Source organism: Hyperolius riggenbachi, chromosome 3, assembly GCF_040937935.1.
Source record: "Hyperolius riggenbachi isolate aHypRig1 chromosome 3, aHypRig1.pri, whole genome shotgun sequence".
In the NCBI taxonomy this organism is placed as follows: Eukaryota; Metazoa; Chordata; class Amphibia; order Anura; family Hyperoliidae; genus Hyperolius; species Hyperolius riggenbachi.
Genome location: NC_090648.1, coordinates 351245266 through 351264486, shown reverse-complemented (window position 1 = coordinate 351264486; position 19221 = coordinate 351245266). Strand labels below are relative to the sequence as shown.

The 19221-nt window shown below is 44.8% G+C and overlaps 1 protein-coding gene across 1 annotated transcript in view; it reads right to left on the bottom strand.

The window, feature by feature from the left end:
- ITFG2 (integrin alpha FG-GAP repeat containing 2) overlaps positions 1–19221 on the bottom strand; it is a 51507-nt gene that overhangs the window by 2664 nt on the left and 29622 nt on the right. Inside the window, exons 6-11 of the mRNA XM_068277073.1 lie at positions 12146–12291; positions 5371–5465; positions 4609–4662; positions 3746–3837; positions 3320–3437; positions 2293–2466 (exon numbers count right to left, since the gene is read on the bottom strand). Of these exons, the coding sequence (XP_068133174.1) occupies positions 2293–2466; positions 3320–3437; positions 3746–3837; positions 4609–4662; positions 5371–5465; positions 12146–12291 (679 nt within the window). The remainder of the gene's footprint in view (positions 1–2292; positions 2467–3319; positions 3438–3745; positions 3838–4608; positions 4663–5370; positions 5466–12145; positions 12292–19221) is intronic.

Genomic DNA, 19221 nt, shown 5'->3' with positions numbered 1-19221 from the left:
TCACAACCCTGAAACAAGCATGCAGCTAATCTTGTCAGAAACATTTGATCTGCATACTTGTTTGAGTCTATAGGTGCTACAAGAGTATTGGCAGTAAAGGATCAGCAGGACTGCAAGGCAACTGGTATGGTTTAAAAGGAAATAAATATGGCAGCCTCCATATTCCTCTCACTTCAGGTGTCCTTTATGTACACAATTATGATTAGCCAATCACAAATAAATGTTACCACCTCTATGTAGTATGAGGGGCAACAGATATTGAACACCCTCATACAACATGGCGGTGGTTAAACTGGCCAATCAAAATTGGATCTGTGTATGCACCCTAATACTTGGTGGTCCTAGCTCCCAGCTTTGTAACATGTGCCCAAGAGAGGAGACCGCAAAATCCACCACACTATGAAAATAGTCTGCAGGACAGGTGAGAATAGCAGGATAGTGCTGAACTAGTCAGCACTTCTCCAAATTTACTTTTTTTCCCCTTTATTTTGAGAGAGAGAAAAAAGAGATTATGTTAATTGATTACACTGTTTGTCAATTTGTGAGCTATATTTCAGATTCAAAACTTCCTGCTTTTATTGATAGCCAACACAGTACAATACTCTACTGGTACTTATTTTGTAATAGCAGTCAAGAAATATAGATTTATTTTTTTAAAAAGGAAATTTCTTTTGGTAAAAAACAAACAAACTACTATGCAAATATGTTTCCCCCATACAGCAATTTTTGAACTATGCAAATAGCACAACTAACTTTACACTACACATGCAACACTTACACTGCACGTATAATAGGCAACAGAATTGTTGCATGTTTAACCACTCTGCGACCGCCTAACAGATTGGCGGCCGCAGAGTGGCTCTGTTCCTCCGTCAAGCCATATGGCATAATCTCGTGAGGAGCGAGATTAGACGGGAGCTCACGCTCACATGAGCGCAAGCTCCCGTCACTATGAACACGGCTGGCAGGCTGTAATGTAATAGCAGCAGCAACAATCAAATCCACCAAAAGAAAGCTCTATTTGTGAGAAGAAAAAAAAAAAAAAAAAAAGAGTTAACATTTGTGTGCCAAGTTGTTTGGGGCGAGCAATTACTGTTAAAGGTGTGAAGTGCAGAAAAATGGCCTGGTGAATAGGGGGTATAAACCTCTGGTCCTCAAGTGGTTAAAGCACATTACACTATTTGGCGACATGTGGCTTGAAAAATTTGGACCTAGCGTAAGGCTTTAAAGTAACCCTGAAGGGGAAAAAAAGGAGTTCTCGCCTCAGGAGAGGGAAGCCTCTGGGTCCTCTATACATTTCCCCTGCCCACCTCTACCAGTCTGTTTCGGCACTGTTCATGATGTGTGAGATGGCCGCCATATGCAGAGAAGCATTAACTACCTGTCCTTTGCTCTGGCTTGCATCCTCTTTCTGAACTGGCCACGAAAGCTCCATATGTGGTCAAATAAGAGTGAGCCTGGGGCTCTACTGGCCAGTTCAGAAACTCCACAGGACTCTTGAGGAAGCAAGCTGGAGCAAGGACAGGTAGTTATATCGTATACATGTGAAAATGCGCCAGGAAACTGGGGTGCAAGGTAAAGCTGAAAAACGTCTCACCCTGCTGTGACAAATTTTCCAGCAATGTTAATTACTATTCCCCTTCCAATTAGCAGGATATCAACTGCGCTCCACAGAAAAGATCACAAAAAAGATGAAAAAAAAATCCCCTTCCAAGGCACTACAAGTGTGAGGTTAAGATGCAATCCAGCCTCCAGCTGTTGCTGGCAGCCATATTGCGCTGTTTTATCAGAACTTGGGCTCTGCCTTTTGATGGCTATAGTGGCGCCCCAAACGTCCTCGGCCACGCAGCGCCCTTTTTTATCTGACTCAAAGCTATATCTTCCACAGCATGTTCTGTAGAGCACTCTCACCCACTGGGACGCTAGGTTGCTCCTGAAAGCACCTCTCCAGAAGGCTCCCATAATCACAATTGTAGAAAAATCACATGCATTATTTGTTTGTGTTTTGGTAGCCCGAATGTGATACAGCAACTCACAGTGAGTAAGGTTTAGCTAGGTAGTATTGTTGTATTTTCTATTTCTAATGCTGTAGGGCTGCGATACATTCAAAACTGTTTAGTTTGGTTCCTCTTTAAAGATCCTCATAGGTAAGTATATAAAAGATTCTGAAGGGGTGGGAGAGGTAAATCTTTAGTTTGTAGGGTTGCACAGGAGAGGTGTAAAATAAAGAAAACTGTTTCAAAGATATTGCATTTCAAGTACTACCCTCACGTTCCAGGAAAAGGCACTTACCAACATGCAGTTCTTCAAGGAGTGAAACAAACTCTTCATTCTCCTCTAAAACCCGCAACAGATTGGAACACTCTATCCTCTCCAGCATCACTGACCAATACACATAGATTTTTTGGTTGAAGCCCACATACACCAGACAGGGGCTATTCTGACCTCCTCTGCAGGCATAAAGTCCTGAAAAGTGCAGACATGTCAATGTACACAACATTTAGGCCCGGTTCACATCTGCAAAATGAGCCAAAAGGATCCAGTCTCCGCTTCACCGGATCCGGATGGCTCAGTCCGTGGCTCGGTTCACATAGGAAAAATGGATCTGATCAATGATTTATCAGATCCATTTTCACTCAGCATATACATACCTAATCTTCTGCAGCAGCCGACGGTGGAGGGTTCATCTTCTTCCGCTGTGACTACACAGCATGTCATGTGACTAGTCACATGACGCGGAAGAACATGGAAGCCTCTACCGCCGGCTGCTACGGAAGATTAGATATGTATAAACCTTCCCTAGCCCACCCGCCCGGCTGCTGCACCCACCCCTCACCCTCCCGTTGCTAGATTTGTCGGCCCATGCCCCCATACCCCGTGGAACGGTCCATTTCTTCACTAGTGTGAAGAAACATTCCGTTTTACATTGCCCCAATGCTGCTGCACCCAGCCCTCACCCTCCCGTCAGTCAGGATTGCGTTGGCCCATGCCCCCATCCCCCGTGGAACGGTCCGTTTCTTCACTAGTGTGAAGAAATGTTCCGTTTCCCATTGCCCCAATGCTGCTGTATTTTTTGTCCGGATCCGTTCTGCTAGGCAGAACGGTCTGGAAAATTAGGGCCTGCAGCAATTTTTAGGTCCGGGGACTGGAACGTATCTGTACCAACGGACGCATGTGAATGGATCTGTAGGTTAACATTGGATCCATTCACAGCCGTTCCGTTTGTACAGTATACGTACCGGTTACGTTCAGGAAAAACCACTAATGTGAACCGGGCCTTAGAGAAGCATTAGCATACTGAATAAAGGCTTTCACTAACCAGCACAGAACGCACTGACATTCTCATCCACCTGGAAACGCAGCACAGTACGGTTGTGATCAATAACGTAAGTCTGTCCATCCCATGCACAGGCAACAACTTCCTCCTGACCATTACCCTGCAAGAGAATATTCATACAGAAGTGACCCCAAGGTAACGTGGATATGATCTAAAGCTGTTGATCTTACAACATGCATAATTCATTAGTAAGTCAATTATCTCAGTATCAAGCTGACATGCAAAGGATTATTTTAGTTGACAATAGGCAATTATTTTCCTCTTGCAATTAAAAAGGAAAAATAATCTTGGACAATCTTTTGACTGCATGAAAAAGGTCCTACTGAGTGTTCGTAACAATCTGCAAAAGAGAAAATGTATCATATGTAAAATGTGAGAAAACAATAGCAGCATCTGACCTTGTCTTACCGTTACATCTAGCTTTTCCAAAGCAAACAGCTGATGGTCAACTTGAACTGACCACAACAGCCTATCGGAACCCTGCATGAGTTTTAGAGTCCCTGGGAAAAATGACAAATACAAGATGAAATTTAAGATAAACATATGATAACCTCTTGAGGGCCACAGGCTTACCCACCCCCACCCCTTCCCTCCCCCCCCCCACCCCCCTGGCCATTTTTTACAATTCAGTACTCTGCAGCTTTAACATTTAATTGCTTGCCTATCCAAAGTAGCAGTCAAATTCATCTTACCTCCTTTTCTGGGATCTGATTGCTGCTGCAATTTTTTTTTATTTAAATAGAGGTTTTGTTTTTTTAACTAAAATAACTCCTCCCCCCCCCCCTTTTTTTTTTTAAATTTTTTCCCTCCCCCTGATCCCACCACATCAATCACCTTTCATAGCATCAGCCTATGAGAGGGACTAGATTGCGCGCCAGTCCTGGAGACAGCTGAGTGACAGAGCTGTCCCCTGTACAGTGGTGTGCTAGATCGCAGTGCTGTACAAATCAAAATACCGTTTTTTCTTTTTCTAACAGCCTGCCAGCTCCGATTGCAGCCGGCAGGCTGTTTACTGATGGCACCGCAGGGAAGGCGCGCATGCGTACACGTGTTCCTTGCTAATCTACACCTCCAGGACCTGACGACAATCTCCGTGAGGCGGTCCTGGCGGCGCAACCGTCCCACCGCCCATAGGCGTTAGGCGGTCGAGAAGGGGTTAAACGAATGGATGAATATGTGCATTCAAGTTTTTAGTGTGATTTTTTGTGTGTGTTACAATACTTAGATAAAAAAAAAAATCAATACAATCCTCATAATTTAGGAGTACTCACCATCAAGGGTGCAAAGTGCAAACAGACCAGCTTCTCTGTTTCCTGCACCAGGGCCTAAATAAAAATAAAAAGTTCTGAGTCCATAAGATACAACACAAGACATAATATGGTTGCACAATGATGGAGTAGGCGCTAGGTTTATGGAGCCCATATGGCCAAAAAAAGTCATTTGGAGCCAGCAGCTGCCTGTTAAAATGGGACCCGCATAGATCGCAATGCTAATTCATACCAGGAAAATTTGGAGTTTCCAGTTAGAGCTAGGCATCGGTAGAGGGAAGGCTCATGTGAGGAACAGAGTTAGGTTTAGCGATTGTAATTACCTCTGCCCAATAGTAGAATATCAGTAATTTCACCAATATTCTGCTAATGGCCATCTGTGGTGCCCAAATTACAGCGGTACCCTTTTTAAACATACACAGATCTGGCTGCTAAAGACAAGATTGCCACATAAGCAGATTCCAAAGAATAACAGACGTAAGGTTGCTGAAATAGGTATAAATACATTTGAATCCACATCCATTTTTCAGCTTTCTGAAAAACGAAATTACCTGGCTCCAAGTTTTAAACAAAATGTGTGAGGCCCTAAATATGAACACGCTACAAGTGCTGCAATATCTGCCACAAAAGCTGCAAATCTGAGGAGCAAGTTATGTTTAGGTCTAGAAAAACTAAACATTTTATACAGATTAAATCTGACAGACTAAGCCAGTGTGTTTTCATAAAATGTCAGAACATCACACACTTCAAGGTACATAGATTCACCTTGCTTAATGCTGCCAATAAGGTGTGTGGAGACATTTTTGTTATGGATCCGGCCAGACGTCTGGTGGAGAATCACATCTCTAGAAGAAACTTCCCTGTAAACAAAGTGCAAAATGTGAGCAATAAGGAGACATGCAAAAGTACCAGTAAATACTTTTCCTATATAAATACTGTATACTGCAAGGGCATCCACAATATGCCGTAAACACAGCACATCAGCCTAAAGTGACCCCTGGAGCAAAAGGGATGAGAAGGCTGCCATATTTATTTTCACAGCGAACACTGCCTGATTATCCTGCCAATTCTCTGCCTCGAATACTAAATAAATGCAGCGATGAACACTAGCTGCAGGCTTACTTCAGGTATGGAACAAAAAAAGAGATCAGAAGGACAGCCAGGCAATTGGGAATGTTTACAACCAAATAAATACGGCATCCTCCATAGAAGAAGTGGTCATATAGACAGATTGGATTCTAGCAAAATATGAGATTTGCCAGATAGTGAGTGTGGAAGCCCAAGATTTAGTGAAAGGGGCGATATTGAATCCGTGTAGAGGTGCCCATTAACAGTACAATATTGTAATAGAGGCCAACGGACTTTTGCAGGAGCAGAGTGAAATGTTTTTTGGCTTCACCCTCAGTTGGAAGCTTAAAAATAACACCCCCACACATAACCTGGTGCGTCCATGTTCCAGGAGCGTCTTGTAGAGGTTATCCCCCCCATTGTCCTCCTGTGTGTCCCCTTCTGTCCCTTTATGTCACACTGTCTTCCTTTCTATTTTCGAGTTGTACTCTGGTCCCGTGTCTCCTCCTGTCCCCTTGTGGTCCTCTGGTCCCCAGCATGTCTCCTCCGCTGCCTGAGTCCCCTCCTATCCGATGCTCTGTCCCACGCACGTCTCCTGCGCTCTCCCTGTGTCTCCCCTGGTTCCCCTGTGTAAGAACAATTAGCGTCAGCAACGGCTCACCTCATCTGATTCCAGCGGTGATCAGCAAACCTCATCTCCCGGGCTTCTTCCTAGTGACTGCTTCTGCTGATCGCGTCATCAGCAGAAGCCTTCACTGGGGGAGCCGCGTGGGAGATGGAATGTCTGCGTTCGCCGCTGGAATTGCTGAATGATGTGAGACAGTGCTGCCACTAATTGATCGGGAGACGTGGTGGATCAGAGGACCACACAGGGGGACAAGTCTTTGGAATATAAGATGCAGGGACTTTTTCTCCCCATTTTTGGGGGAGAAAAAGTGCATCTGATATGCCGAAAAATATTGTAATAGGTGGAACATAGGTGGAACATTAACTGTAAAACCTTTAAAGTTCCAGGATGTAGGTCTGCGTCTTATATTAGAATATCATTTGTTAGAATGGAATGTCAAAGGTGTTGAGAAAACTTTAGGTTTCAAAAAACTTCTTTTAAAGTGGACCTGAACTCTTGCACAAGACAGAAGGAAAACAGAGAAATGCCCCCTGTATGTATTTAAGGGGCACATACACTGGTGGATTTCAGCCATCGATCGATCGATTCTATGGAATCGATCATTGATCAGAAATAGATTCCATCAAATTATTGATCGATCTGCAGCCTATTTCGATTTGATCTATCTGACAGGATGGAAAATCGAGGTCGATCTGCTGCCAGCCTATAGAGTTGCATTGGATCTAATGGTGCAGTAATGCCTTTAGATGGATTTTCAATCTGAAATCTATTGGAAATCTCTTCCTAATGTGTGGCACACATCAGATAGATTCCTGTCAGAATCGACCTGACAGGCATCTGACAGCAATCTATCTGATGGTCGATTCTGCTGCAAATCTATCAGTGTATGGCCACCTTTAAGCCGCATCTACACGCGTAGATGCGGCTCCGATCCGGCAGCTCGATTAGCCGCCGGATCGCCTCTTCCGCGTCCCCGCGTGTGCGCCTAATTCGATTCCCCGCTCGTCCCTGCCGGCACCGCTTATCTTCCGCTCGATTCCCTGCCATTGTCCCCTCGCGGGGAGCGAGCAGGGAATCGGCGGTGCGGAGATCCGTCCTGTCGGATCTTATCAATCGAGCTGCATCAACGGCTCGATTGATAAGGAACATCGGAGCCGCATCTACGCGTGTAGATGCGGCTTTAGAGAGTTTAGCCTGTCTAATTACCCCTCATTTGTTTATAATCAAAAATTGTAATCTGATCTCTCCTCTGTGTCACATGACTGCCATGGCAGATAAGCCTATTTGAAAGCACAGGATGCTAACAATATGTCTGCTTCCATGAATCAGGAAGTAGAAACCCTGCAGATTTAAGGTCCATATTAAGCATTTCTTTTGTTTTAGGGAGCCACTATCCTATTCATTTGTAGCATACTGTATAACTGCAATTAATACGGATTGAGTGTGGGTGGGGAAGAAAAAAAATCCAATTTTGTAATACTGCTTTCCTAACTACCACAGAGATAAAAGCTAGCTTTCTACTTCCTTTAGTCAACCGTATCACTTGTAACTTAATTACACAAAATAATGCCCAATTAGGAGCCAATTGCAATTAGTTAAGTAAATTATCCATAGCATATTTCACAACCTGCCTCAAAAACTTTATAATTAGTCTACATTGCCAAAAGGTATGAGACAAACCTGCACATTCCAAGTTACAGTGCAGGCAACTATGTGAATCAGATAACTAGGAGTTAGGATCTTGCAGCAGGCAGAGTCTAACAGCAATTCATGATATAAAACACTTTCTTGAAATAAAGTACGACAAATGTTCCACTTGAAGCTCTTTCAAAAAAAAAAAAAAAAAAAAAAAAAGAAAAGTGTACCAGAATATGTAATATTGTACCGATTCACATACTGCCAGTAATATTGCCTTGTGCAGGCAGCACACTGCAATATTACTGGTACTTACGGCAGCAGAGTGTGGCGCGGGGTACAATAAGAACAACCCGCGGTACATAGCTAACACAAGCATTGCTGTAGTTACATGGTCATGCTTATAGCGCAATGTGTTGTACTCTGATGTCGTTAGTACCAGTAATAATGCCTGCACACAGCAATACGACAGTACGTAACTAATGCTGGATACACTGAATAAATATCGGTATGCACACCATCCAAAATAACAAGTGTGATTAATACTGAAGGGTGCTCAGTCGATTAACCAGACCTAGAAAAAGGTCTTACACAATCCTATCTATATACAAAATGACTGGCACACCAAAACGTCTGTGATGCTTAAATCAATGATATTGTATTGTATATATCAAAAGTACATACAAAAAGTGGCATATAAAATCCCAAAATGGGCTCTGGGTTACAGCATGTGGCCCAAACACAGTTAGCAGTCCATCAATAATACACAATGCATATAGAAAATGTAGGCATTTACAGCAATGGAGTAACAAAACAGACAATCAGTACATCAAGCAATACATCAAACAAATAGCTGCTGCCAGAAACGACATCTGCAAGGCAGTGTGTCAGATAAAGTAACAACTAGCAGCGCAATGGCAAGTAGAGTGATTGTCCATTACAACAATAATTACCCTGACAGCGCTGTTTCGCAGAAGCTTTCTCAAAGGGTATGAGTTGGATCCCCAAGTAGTGCTGCACCTAACCTCTTGACGACCAGCTAACGCCGATCGGCGTAAACTGGTCGTCTGCGGGTTACCATGGAAATTTCCATGTCAGTTCACGGAGGGTGTCTCCGTGAACAGCCGGAGAGCCGCCGATCGCGGCTTGCCGGCAAAATGTAAACACGCGGGGAAGAAATCCCCGCTGTTTACATCATACGGCGCTGCTGCGCAGCAGCGCCGTAGGGCAGATCGACGATCCCCGGCCTCTGATTGGCCGGGGATCGCCGGCATCTGATAGGCGGAAGCTTATCCTTCAATGTGCAGGACGGAACTCCGTCCTGCGCATTACGGAGAGAGGGAGGGAGGTAAGGAGGCGGAGGGCGGAAATGGCTGCGGAGGGGGGCTTTGAGGAGCCCCCCCCCCGCAAAACGCAGATGGCCGGCGGCGATCAGACCCCCCCGGCAGGACATCCCCCTAGTGGGAAAAAAAAGGAGGGAAGTCTGATCGCCCTGGCATAATACTGATCTGTGCTGCGGGCTTGAGAGCCCACGCAGCACAGATCAGGCAAATCACCCCTGGTCGGCAAGATGAAAAACCGCTAGTTAAATAGCGGTGAGCGCCCTCTCCTCACCACGCCAGCGGTGTCCGGTTTGTCTGATGAAAGCAGTGTCTGGTCACCCCTATACGATGGACTCACAAGTTCCAAAACTTAAAACCGCAACTGGGATACACTGTGACCTGCCGTTACAAAGTGTTTCGCAAATGGTGAATCCATGTGAGTCCATCGTATAGGGGTGGGGATATAGAACTCAAATTGTTGCAACGTGAACTCTATTGGATATATAAATTACAGAGTAAAGTCCCTTTAGGCATGAATGAGGATGTCAGCCTGGCCCCTTTCATGCGTTGATCTACTTTATCCTGATCCTAGTGTTGCCCATATTTTCTACACTTGTATATGTACATTTTTCTGCCACCATGTTGGTCTGATATGACCCATGTGACATTAATTTTTGTTTTTCATGATTTTTGTTTTCCAGTATTTTTGTAAACTTTTTGGGATACTTTTCCTGATATCCATTTTCTATTTTCATCCAAGGTGTGTGTGTTTACTGGGGCGACTGCTGCCATAACTTGTCTATATGGAGAGTTGCTTATGCTCCCTGCTATCATGCCCCTACTATTTATGATCTAATACTGATGATTCCTAGGCGATTCTGCTGGTTGCTTGTTTTTAATCCATCTTCTTTTCTTTATATTATAGTGAAACCGCGCCCCCATGACCAGACACTGTTTTCATCAGACAAACCGGACACCGCAACATTCTGCAGCTTGCCAGCACAATCTGTTATTGCATTTAGTTTCCCTAGCTTAATGTGCTCCATTGCAGTACCCGGTCCCACCATTGGGAAAGGGGACGTCTGCCTCATGTTGTGGCTGGCATTCTCAGCCTCGCATGGTTGGCAATGTCCATTTCCTATGTAGGAGGACCGGAAGTGACGTTCTGGCGCCGCAGCAGGAAGCCGTGTGACGTCAGTAATGTCAATGGGCCGGCCCACGGTGTCTGGCGTGGTGAGGAGAGGGCGCTCACCGCTATTTAACTAGCGGTTTTTCATCTGTTAGGTGCAGCACTACTTGGGGATCCAACTCATACCCTTTGAGAAAGCTTCTGCGAAACAGCGCTGTCAGGGTAATTATTGTTGTAATGGACAATCACTCCACTTGCCATTGCGCTGCTAGTTGTTACTTTATCTGACACACTGCCTTGCAGATGTCGTTTCTGGCAGCAGCTATTTGTTTGATGTATTGCTTGATGTACTGATTGTCTGTTTTGTTACTCCATTGCTGTAAATGCCTACATTTTCTATATGCATTGTGTATTATTGATGGACTGCTAACTGTGTTTGGGCCACATGCTGTAACCCAGAGCCCATTTTGGGATTTTATATGCCACTTTTTGTATGTACTTTTGATATATACAATACAATATCATTGATTTAAGCATCACAGACGTTTTGGTGTGCCAGTCATTTTGTATATAGATAGGATAATGCTGGATACACACCATGCGTTTCCGCGTTCGATGCGTCCGTCGATACGCGTCGAATCGATTATTTCCGACATGTCCGATTCGCGGTTCGATGGATCGTTAGGTCGATTTGCCATACTTTACATGGCATTCAACCTAAAAATAACCGAAATGCACTCGGAAATAATCGAATCGACGCGTATCGACGGGCGCGTGCGACGCGGAAACTCATGGTGTGTATTCAGCATTAGGCCCATTATGAGATAAATATTAGTTTTTACACTCCCTCATCTTACTTAGGAATAGCCTGTGTTAGGCCTGGAACCCACTAGCTGCGGTTTTTTAAGTGCTTGTGATTTGTAAAGCGCTTGCTAATGCAATGCTATGGGAGATTTTTAGAAAATCACATGCCTCAAGTGAGATCACACACAAAGCATTACATTAGCAAGAGCTTTTCAAATCACAAGCGCCCAGACATGCCAGTGGGTCCCAGGCCTTACTCTCTTTCTCACTGTTGGATTTATGAATCCAGGGCTCTAAATGTCAGCTTCTCAGTGGTCAGACTGTAGTGTAACTCATTGATAACCAATAAGAGATCATAAACCGCCTGTGTATTTGTGAAAAACACTTCTGAGTGCAGGAAAGAGATAAAAATATTTGTATGTAAGCACTTCCTGTGTATGTGATGTTATTAGGACACCGCTCTCCTCTCCACTGCGGGTCACAGCTGATCTGAGGCCCCCCAAGCAAGGCATGCAGCTCCAGCGAGGGGGATCTCGGTGTGGTAGATTAGGGAGGCCTCCGCTCGGTCATGTGAACGAGCAGCACCCGGTGGTGGGTGTTGGGGGGCATACCTGGCTCCCTATACTGGCCGCAACTTGCCTGGCTACCCTATACTGGGGTACCTATGCCTGGCTAACCTATACTGGGGTACCTATGCCTGGCTAACCTATACTGGGGCACCTATGCCTGGCCAACCTATACTGGGGCACCTATGCCTGGCCAACCTATACTGGGGCACCTATGCCTGGCTACCTATATTTGGGGCACCTATAACTGTGGGAGAACGCCACACTTTCACTTGAACAAGGCATGGACATTAAAATGTTTGTTATGAATTCTAGAAACCTTAAAAGTAGAACTGAAAGGTTTATTTATTAAGTGGAGTTTTACTTTCAGAATATCTTATATTCTCACCTAGCTTCAGATGCTCCTGTACTCTCAGATGGCAGATTAGTCTCATCACCCCAAGTACATTTCAGAACAGCATAAGCACAACCTGGTTGGGAGACCATCAGTTCTGGAGTGCCTTCTACTCCAGGGTTTACTGAAAGACTGTCCACCTGCAAAAATAAAACAAATTGTAATAGTTTGTGATTGCAATCATTTCAGCAGCACAACCTACGAGAAAACATGCTGCAAGTAATGTTTAGCAGCAAAAATACACAGGTAAAAGGTTTTAGTTAATAAAACACAGCCCAAAAATCTATTTCCACTAGGATATTACAGATCACATACATTTCACATGAATTTCTGAGTCACAGAACAGGGAACTGACAGATACCAAAACAGATAATGGCTATTTCTATCCATTTTAATATAATTTTAAAAGTAATTTGACTTAATACACATTTATGTACAGTGGCTGCCTTTTTGTTTGGAGGGGGTGTTCTGGGTAGTAAAACTGCTACAAATTCGCTTTGTAAAAAGATAAGCAATTTTGCAGCCATCCTATACTCTGTATTAAAGCGCATTTGCTCCAAAAATGCTGCAGGATCCATGATTATAAATTGGGTATATCACAGTCGCCCTTGTGGAATCACCCCAATTACCTTTCATTAGGCTAGTACTTTTAGGGCCCATGCACACTAGGGCGATTAGCGGGCGAATCCCGCTAATCACCGAAGTGCTAGCACAATTTTAACTATATGGAAGTGATATTACTGCCGCGATTGCTGCTGTGGGCATTTCGCTATTAGCGGCAATCACAACGTGTTGCCTGCAGCATTTTCCCATGAATCCGGAATGCGATACAGTGCTTAAAAAAGCGCTGATCGCGATCATCAAGAATTGCACAGGTGTACAGTGATTTTGTGGTAAATCATCCATGGAAAAACGATATCGCTTGCACTTTGAAGTGAGAACAGGCCCTTAGAAAACGCTGGCAATTCCTAACTGTGGCTATTCAAACTAAACAGTAAGATCTCACCTCGTGGGGTGTCAATGGTTCTGAGAAAGGTGAAAAAGCATCCTAGAACTACACGGGAGGAGTTAGTGAATGACCTCAAATTAGCAGGGACCACAGTCACCAAGAAAACCATTGGAAACACATTACACCGCAATGGATTAAAATCCTGCAGGGCTCACAAGGTCCCCCTGCTCAAGAAGGCACATGTGCAGGCCCGTCTGAAGTTTGCCAATGAACACCTGAATGATTCTGTGAGTGACTGGGAGAAGGTGCTGTGGTCTGATGAGACCAAAATAGAGCTCTTTGGCATTAACTCAACTCGCTGTGTTTGGAGGAAGAAAAATGCTGCCTATGACCCCAAAAACACCGTCCCCACCGTCAAGCATGGGGGTGGAAACATTTTGCTTTGGGGGTGTTTTTCTGCTAAGGGCACAGGACAACTTAATCGCATTAACGGGAAAATGGACAGAGCCATGTATCGTGAAATCCTGAACGACAACCTCCTTCCCTCTGCCAGGAAACTGAAAATGGGTCGTGGATGGGTGTTCCAGCACGACAATGACCCAAAACATACAGCAAAGGCAACAAAGGAGTGGCTCAAGAAAAAGCACATTAACCTTCCTGGCGGTAAGCCCGAGCTGAGCTCGGGGTAAGCCGCCGGAAGGCACCGCTCAGGCCCCGCTGGGCCGATTTGCATAATTTTTTTTTTGCTGCACGCAGCTAGCACTTTGCTAGCTGCGTGCAGTGCCCGATCGCCGCCGCTACCCGCCGATCCGCCACTATCCGTCGCGCCGCAGCCGCCCCCCCCCCAGACCCCGTGCGCTGCCTGGCCAATCAGTGCCAGGCAGCTCTATGGGGTGGATCGGAATCCCCTTTGACGTCACGACGTCGATGACGTCATCCCGCCCCGTCGCCATGGCGACGGGGAAGCCCTCCGGGAGATCCCGTTCTTTGAACGGGATCTCCGGATCTCCGATCGCCGGCGGCGATCGGAGGGGCTGGGGGGATGCCGCTGAGCAGCGGCTATCATGTAGCGAGACTTTGTCTCGCTACATGGAAAAAAAAAAAAAAAAAAATTTAAAAAAAAGATTTGCTGCTCCCTGGCGATTTTTTTTGCAAACCGCCAGGAGGGTTAAGGTCAAGGAGTGGCCTAGTCAGTCTCCGGACCTTAATCCAATAGAAAACCTATGGAGAGAGCTCAAGCTCAGAGTTGCACAGAGACAGCCTCGAAACATTAGGGATTTAGAGATGTTCTGCAAAGAGGAGTGGACCAACATTCCTCCTAAAATGTGTGCAAACTTGGTCATCAATTACAAGAAACATTTGACCTCTGTGCTTGCAAAAAAGGGTTTTCCCACTAAGTATTAAGTCTTTTATTGTTAAAGGGTTCAAAAACTTATTTCACTCAATGAAATGCAAATCAGTTGCTATCTTTTATTTAAGGTTATTTTTTCGATTTTCCTTTTGATGTGCTATCTGCCACTGTTAAAATAAACCTACCATTGAAATGATACTGTTCTGAGACTTTTCATTTCTTTGTCATTGGACAAACTTACAAAATCAGTGAGGGGGTCAAATAATTATTTCCTCCACTGCATCTTGTATATTGGTGTACACCACTGTCTGTATTATTATGTACCCCATGTTTTTTTCTTACTCTGTACAGCGCCACGGAATATGTTGGCGCTTTATAAATCAATAATAAAAATTATATTAATAATAATAATAATAATACTACTACATGAGGACACAGTCTAGGTTATCGTGAATGGTGGCCCTCTTCATGTGCATCCCTTTTCTTTAAAGTGGTCTGAAACTAACATTCAATAAAAATTTGTTTTTCTACTTTTTATTACTCATACAGTTATCATATTTGCTTTTGTGCATAAGTAATACTGTCTGTCTACAAATTGCACGTTTCCAAATTGTAGTTTATCTTGCCCTGAATGCTGCCATTGCATTTTAATCCATCTGCTTTTTATTAAATACTAACATCTTCTCAGGGCCGGTTCAAGTAACAATTGGGCCCTATGGCAAAATTCCCCTAAGGGCTCCCCGACACCCCCCGACCAAAAAGCGTCATTAGAGGCCCTTTGTTGCAGCCAAATTTCCCTCCTGGGCCCCTGAGCTGGCTGCTGACCCTCCCCCAATCACCTCCCAACTTGACTCTGCAGAGTCCCTGGGGAGCAACAGTTAAGATGGGGAAAGGACACCTTGGGTGCCCCTACAGGCTCTGGGGCCCTGAGGCAATTGCCCATTTTTTCCTATGGTAGCTTCAGCCCTGCATCTTCTAATGAGTTGTTCTGAGCTCTGTGTGTGCCTGAAGCAGAGACAGCTTCTCAGAACGTGTTTTTTACTTGTTAGACAAATGTATCAACACTGAAATGTAAACAAAGAGAATGTTATCTCCAGTTTGGATGTGGATTTGAAGCTAAATAGCAGGTCAAACTGCTTTGTGTAACCATTTCAGTGATAAAAAAATCTGGGATAGTAGCTTTAAAGCCTCATCTACACGCGTAGATGAGGCTCCGATCCGGTGGCTCAATTAGCCGCCGGATCGCCTCTTCCGCGTCCCCGCCGGATTCGATACCCGCTCGTCCCCGCCGCGGTGCCGCTTATCTTCCACTCAATTCCCTGCCATTGTCCCCTCGCGGGGAACGAGCAGGGAATCGGCGGTAGCAAGAACCGACCTGTCGGATCTTATCAATCGAGCCGCATTAGCAGGTCGATTGATAAGTAACATCAGAGCCTCACCTACGCGTGTAGATGAGGCTTAAAACTGTGAGGAATCTTTTAGAGCAAAGTAGAAATGCTGACTTTCAGACTACTTTAATATGGGTTGCCACATTTCTATGGGTTTGTTGCTACTTTATCCAATTGCAGCCTTCCTTTTATGTTGCTTCAATTCAGATCAGTCAGGAACTAGAAATAAGTTCTTACTATGTCAGGGCTTTTCAACCTTTTCACTAATTGTACCACTTTTATCGCCTGAAAATTTTCAAGTACCACCAAAGTGCCAGCACAGTAGATTGGATGCAATCTGGCTTGGCTGTTTCTGCTGGAGCCTGAATGGAGAGCAGCTACTGCGCATGCGCACACACCGATGAGAACTATGGAGCTCCCAGAGCTGGATCCCCTCTGCTGAGGAGGAAGGGGTAAGCCTCTTTAGGATACAAGTAAGTACCCCCGGGCACTTTTTTCTTACAAGTACACTTTAAGAAAAAAAGGCATTTGGGAGGGGAAAAGTTGGAGGCATTGGTTGGGAAAAATACTACAATTAGATTGCCAGCCTACATATTGTCAGTATTGGCAATCTAGAAGTAGATTGCCAATATAGGTAGCCTCACAAGTTCCCCCCCCCCCCAACTATAGGTAGCCTGGCCCCACCACCTGAGAGCTGAGAGCTAGGGAGTGACTCACCATAAAGTTCGGATCCCTCCTTACAACACCTCGCTGTGCTGCCCTGTGATATAGTTCACACCTCAGATCAAGCCAGCCGCAGTGAAAGAGACAGCCGAGCAAACTGTGCATGGTGACGGCGTGTATACTTCAAATACAGGAAGTGAGCAGTGATGTCACTTTTTGTATCTGCGCCATTACTACGCACCGTTGGCCTGGCTGTCTCCTCCACACTAATCTGAGGTCTGAAGAGAAAAGAAGCACAGCAAAGAGTGAGGGAGGGAGAGCCAAACTTTGTGGAGGCAGGACAGGACCAGGACAAGTGGCAGGTGGACAAAAAAAGTGGCAGGAAAATCTGGTGTGTACCACCTGGCCAACAGCAAAGTACCACCGGTGGTAAGCGTACCACAGGTGCAAAGCCATGGCCTAGAGATATTAGCCTGTCTAATTAGGCAAGTAAACAGCAAGTGTAAATTAGGGCTGTCAGGTGTGCCACTCTATGCCATAGTTTGGGCAAATATGTAAACACAGGAGGTTAACCCTTTTGTGTTCCTAGGACACCAGAAAGTAAACACTGCAGGGTTTTTGTAAGATTTCTGTAAGTTGTAACAAAAATGTTTTTCTTTAAAGTTATGATGCTGTTGCTTATCGCCTTAGAGCAGAGAGAAAGCTCTGAGTTTAGGTTCGCTTCAAAAGCTGACAGAACCAATCAGGTTTTGGACTAGTCCACCTCCTCACGATTGAGTCTCGGGGTTTCCTTTGTTTTCAAAAGCATTTACTGAACGGCCATTATTAAAGGGGCACTACAGCGAAAAACTGTAAAATTTAAAATATGTGCAAACCTATACAAATAAGAAGTACATTTTTTTCCAGAGTGAAATGAGCCATAAATTACTTTTCTCCTATGTTGCTGTCACTTACAGTAGGTAGTCGAAATCTGACAGAAGTGACAGGTTTTGGACTAGTCCATCTCTTTATCGGGGATTCTCAGTGATATATTTATTTTCAAAAGCACTTGGTGAATGTTAGTTGCTCAGTCCAACTGCCAAAAAACTGTAGAGAGCAGGGAGGCTGGCCAGCATCATTGTTTAAATCCTTTTTCAGGAATATCTTTATAAAGAATAAAAGCCTTGCTTAGAACGCCCTTTGAAGACATGGACTAGTCCAAACCCTGTCGCTTCTGTCAGATTTCTACTACCTACTATAAGTGACAGCAACATAGGAGAAAAGTAATTTATGGCTAATTTTACTCTGGAAAAAAATGTACTTCTTATATGTATAGGTTTGCACATATATAAAATTTTACAGTTTTTCACTGTAGTGCCCCTTTAAGTCCGACTGCCAAAATAGTGTGCGAGTAGGGACGCTGGCTGGTATCTTCCTATTTTGGCAGTTAGACTTAAGGCAGCCATACACTGGTCGATGTGCCATCAGATCGACCAGCTGACAGATCCCTATCTGATCGAATCTGATCAGAGAGGGATCGTATGGCTGCCTTTCCTGCAAACAGATTGTGAATCGATTTCAGCCTGAAACCGATCACAATCTGTTGTGGTGGTGCTGCCGCCGCTCCCCCCGCCGGTATACATTACCTGAGGCTGGCTCCCGGGCGTGATGTCCCCGTCATGTGGCACCTCCGGCTCCGGCATCCGCATAGAACTTAAGCTATCACACCAGTGACAGCGGAAGTTCAAATAGAGCGCCCTCTAGTTGTACTTCCGCTGTCACTGGCATGACAGCGGAAGTTATACGAGGATGCCGGAGGCGCCATGACGGGAGCAGTGACGGACGGGATGCCCGGGAGCCAGCCTCAGGTAATGTATACCTGATCGGATCGGCCGCCGCTAGCGACGCGCTCCCTACCCGCGGGCGATCGAGGGTAATTTCCCGCACGGCGCGATCGACGGACCGATCCGATTTCGGGAGGAAATCGGATCGGCGGGTGCGTGTTGCGCGAACGATTGGCAGCAGATTCGATCCCAGTGATCGAATCTGCTGTCGAAACTGCCGCAAATCGGGCCAGTGTATGGCCACCCTAATGCTACATACACACTTGAGATAAAAGTCTTTGGAAAAGGCAAGATCACAGACCAATTTTACCCCATTCCATGTAGTATGAGAGCCATACTCTACACAGTCTATTCTATTGAGCTGAACTCCCCATCAGATAAAATCTTTGCAAGATGCTGCACACAAAGATGCTGTACACATTCAAAAGATCATTATCTGCAAAAGATCTCTTACTGCAAAAGATCCATTCCTGAAAAATGCATTCATAGTCTATGAGATCTGCAGATCCTCATACACACCTTGTTTAACAGACTTCATCTGCATATCTGGCAATCATCTGCAGATCTGAAAATCCATCCTGGTGGATCTGATCTGCAGATGATTGCCTGTTAAACAAGGTGTGTATGATGATCTGCAGATATAGACTATGAATGCATTTTGCAGGAATGGATATTTTGCAGGAACAGATCTTTTGCAGATAATGATCTTTTGAATGTGTACAGGCATCTTTGTGTGCAGCATCTTGCAAAGATTTTATCTGATGGGGAGTTCAGCTCAATAGAATAGACTGTGTAGAGTATGGCTCTCATACTACATGGAGGGTGGTAAAATTGGTCTGTGATCTTTCATTTTCCAAAGACTTTTATCTAAAGTGTGTATGCAGCATTAGCTACTG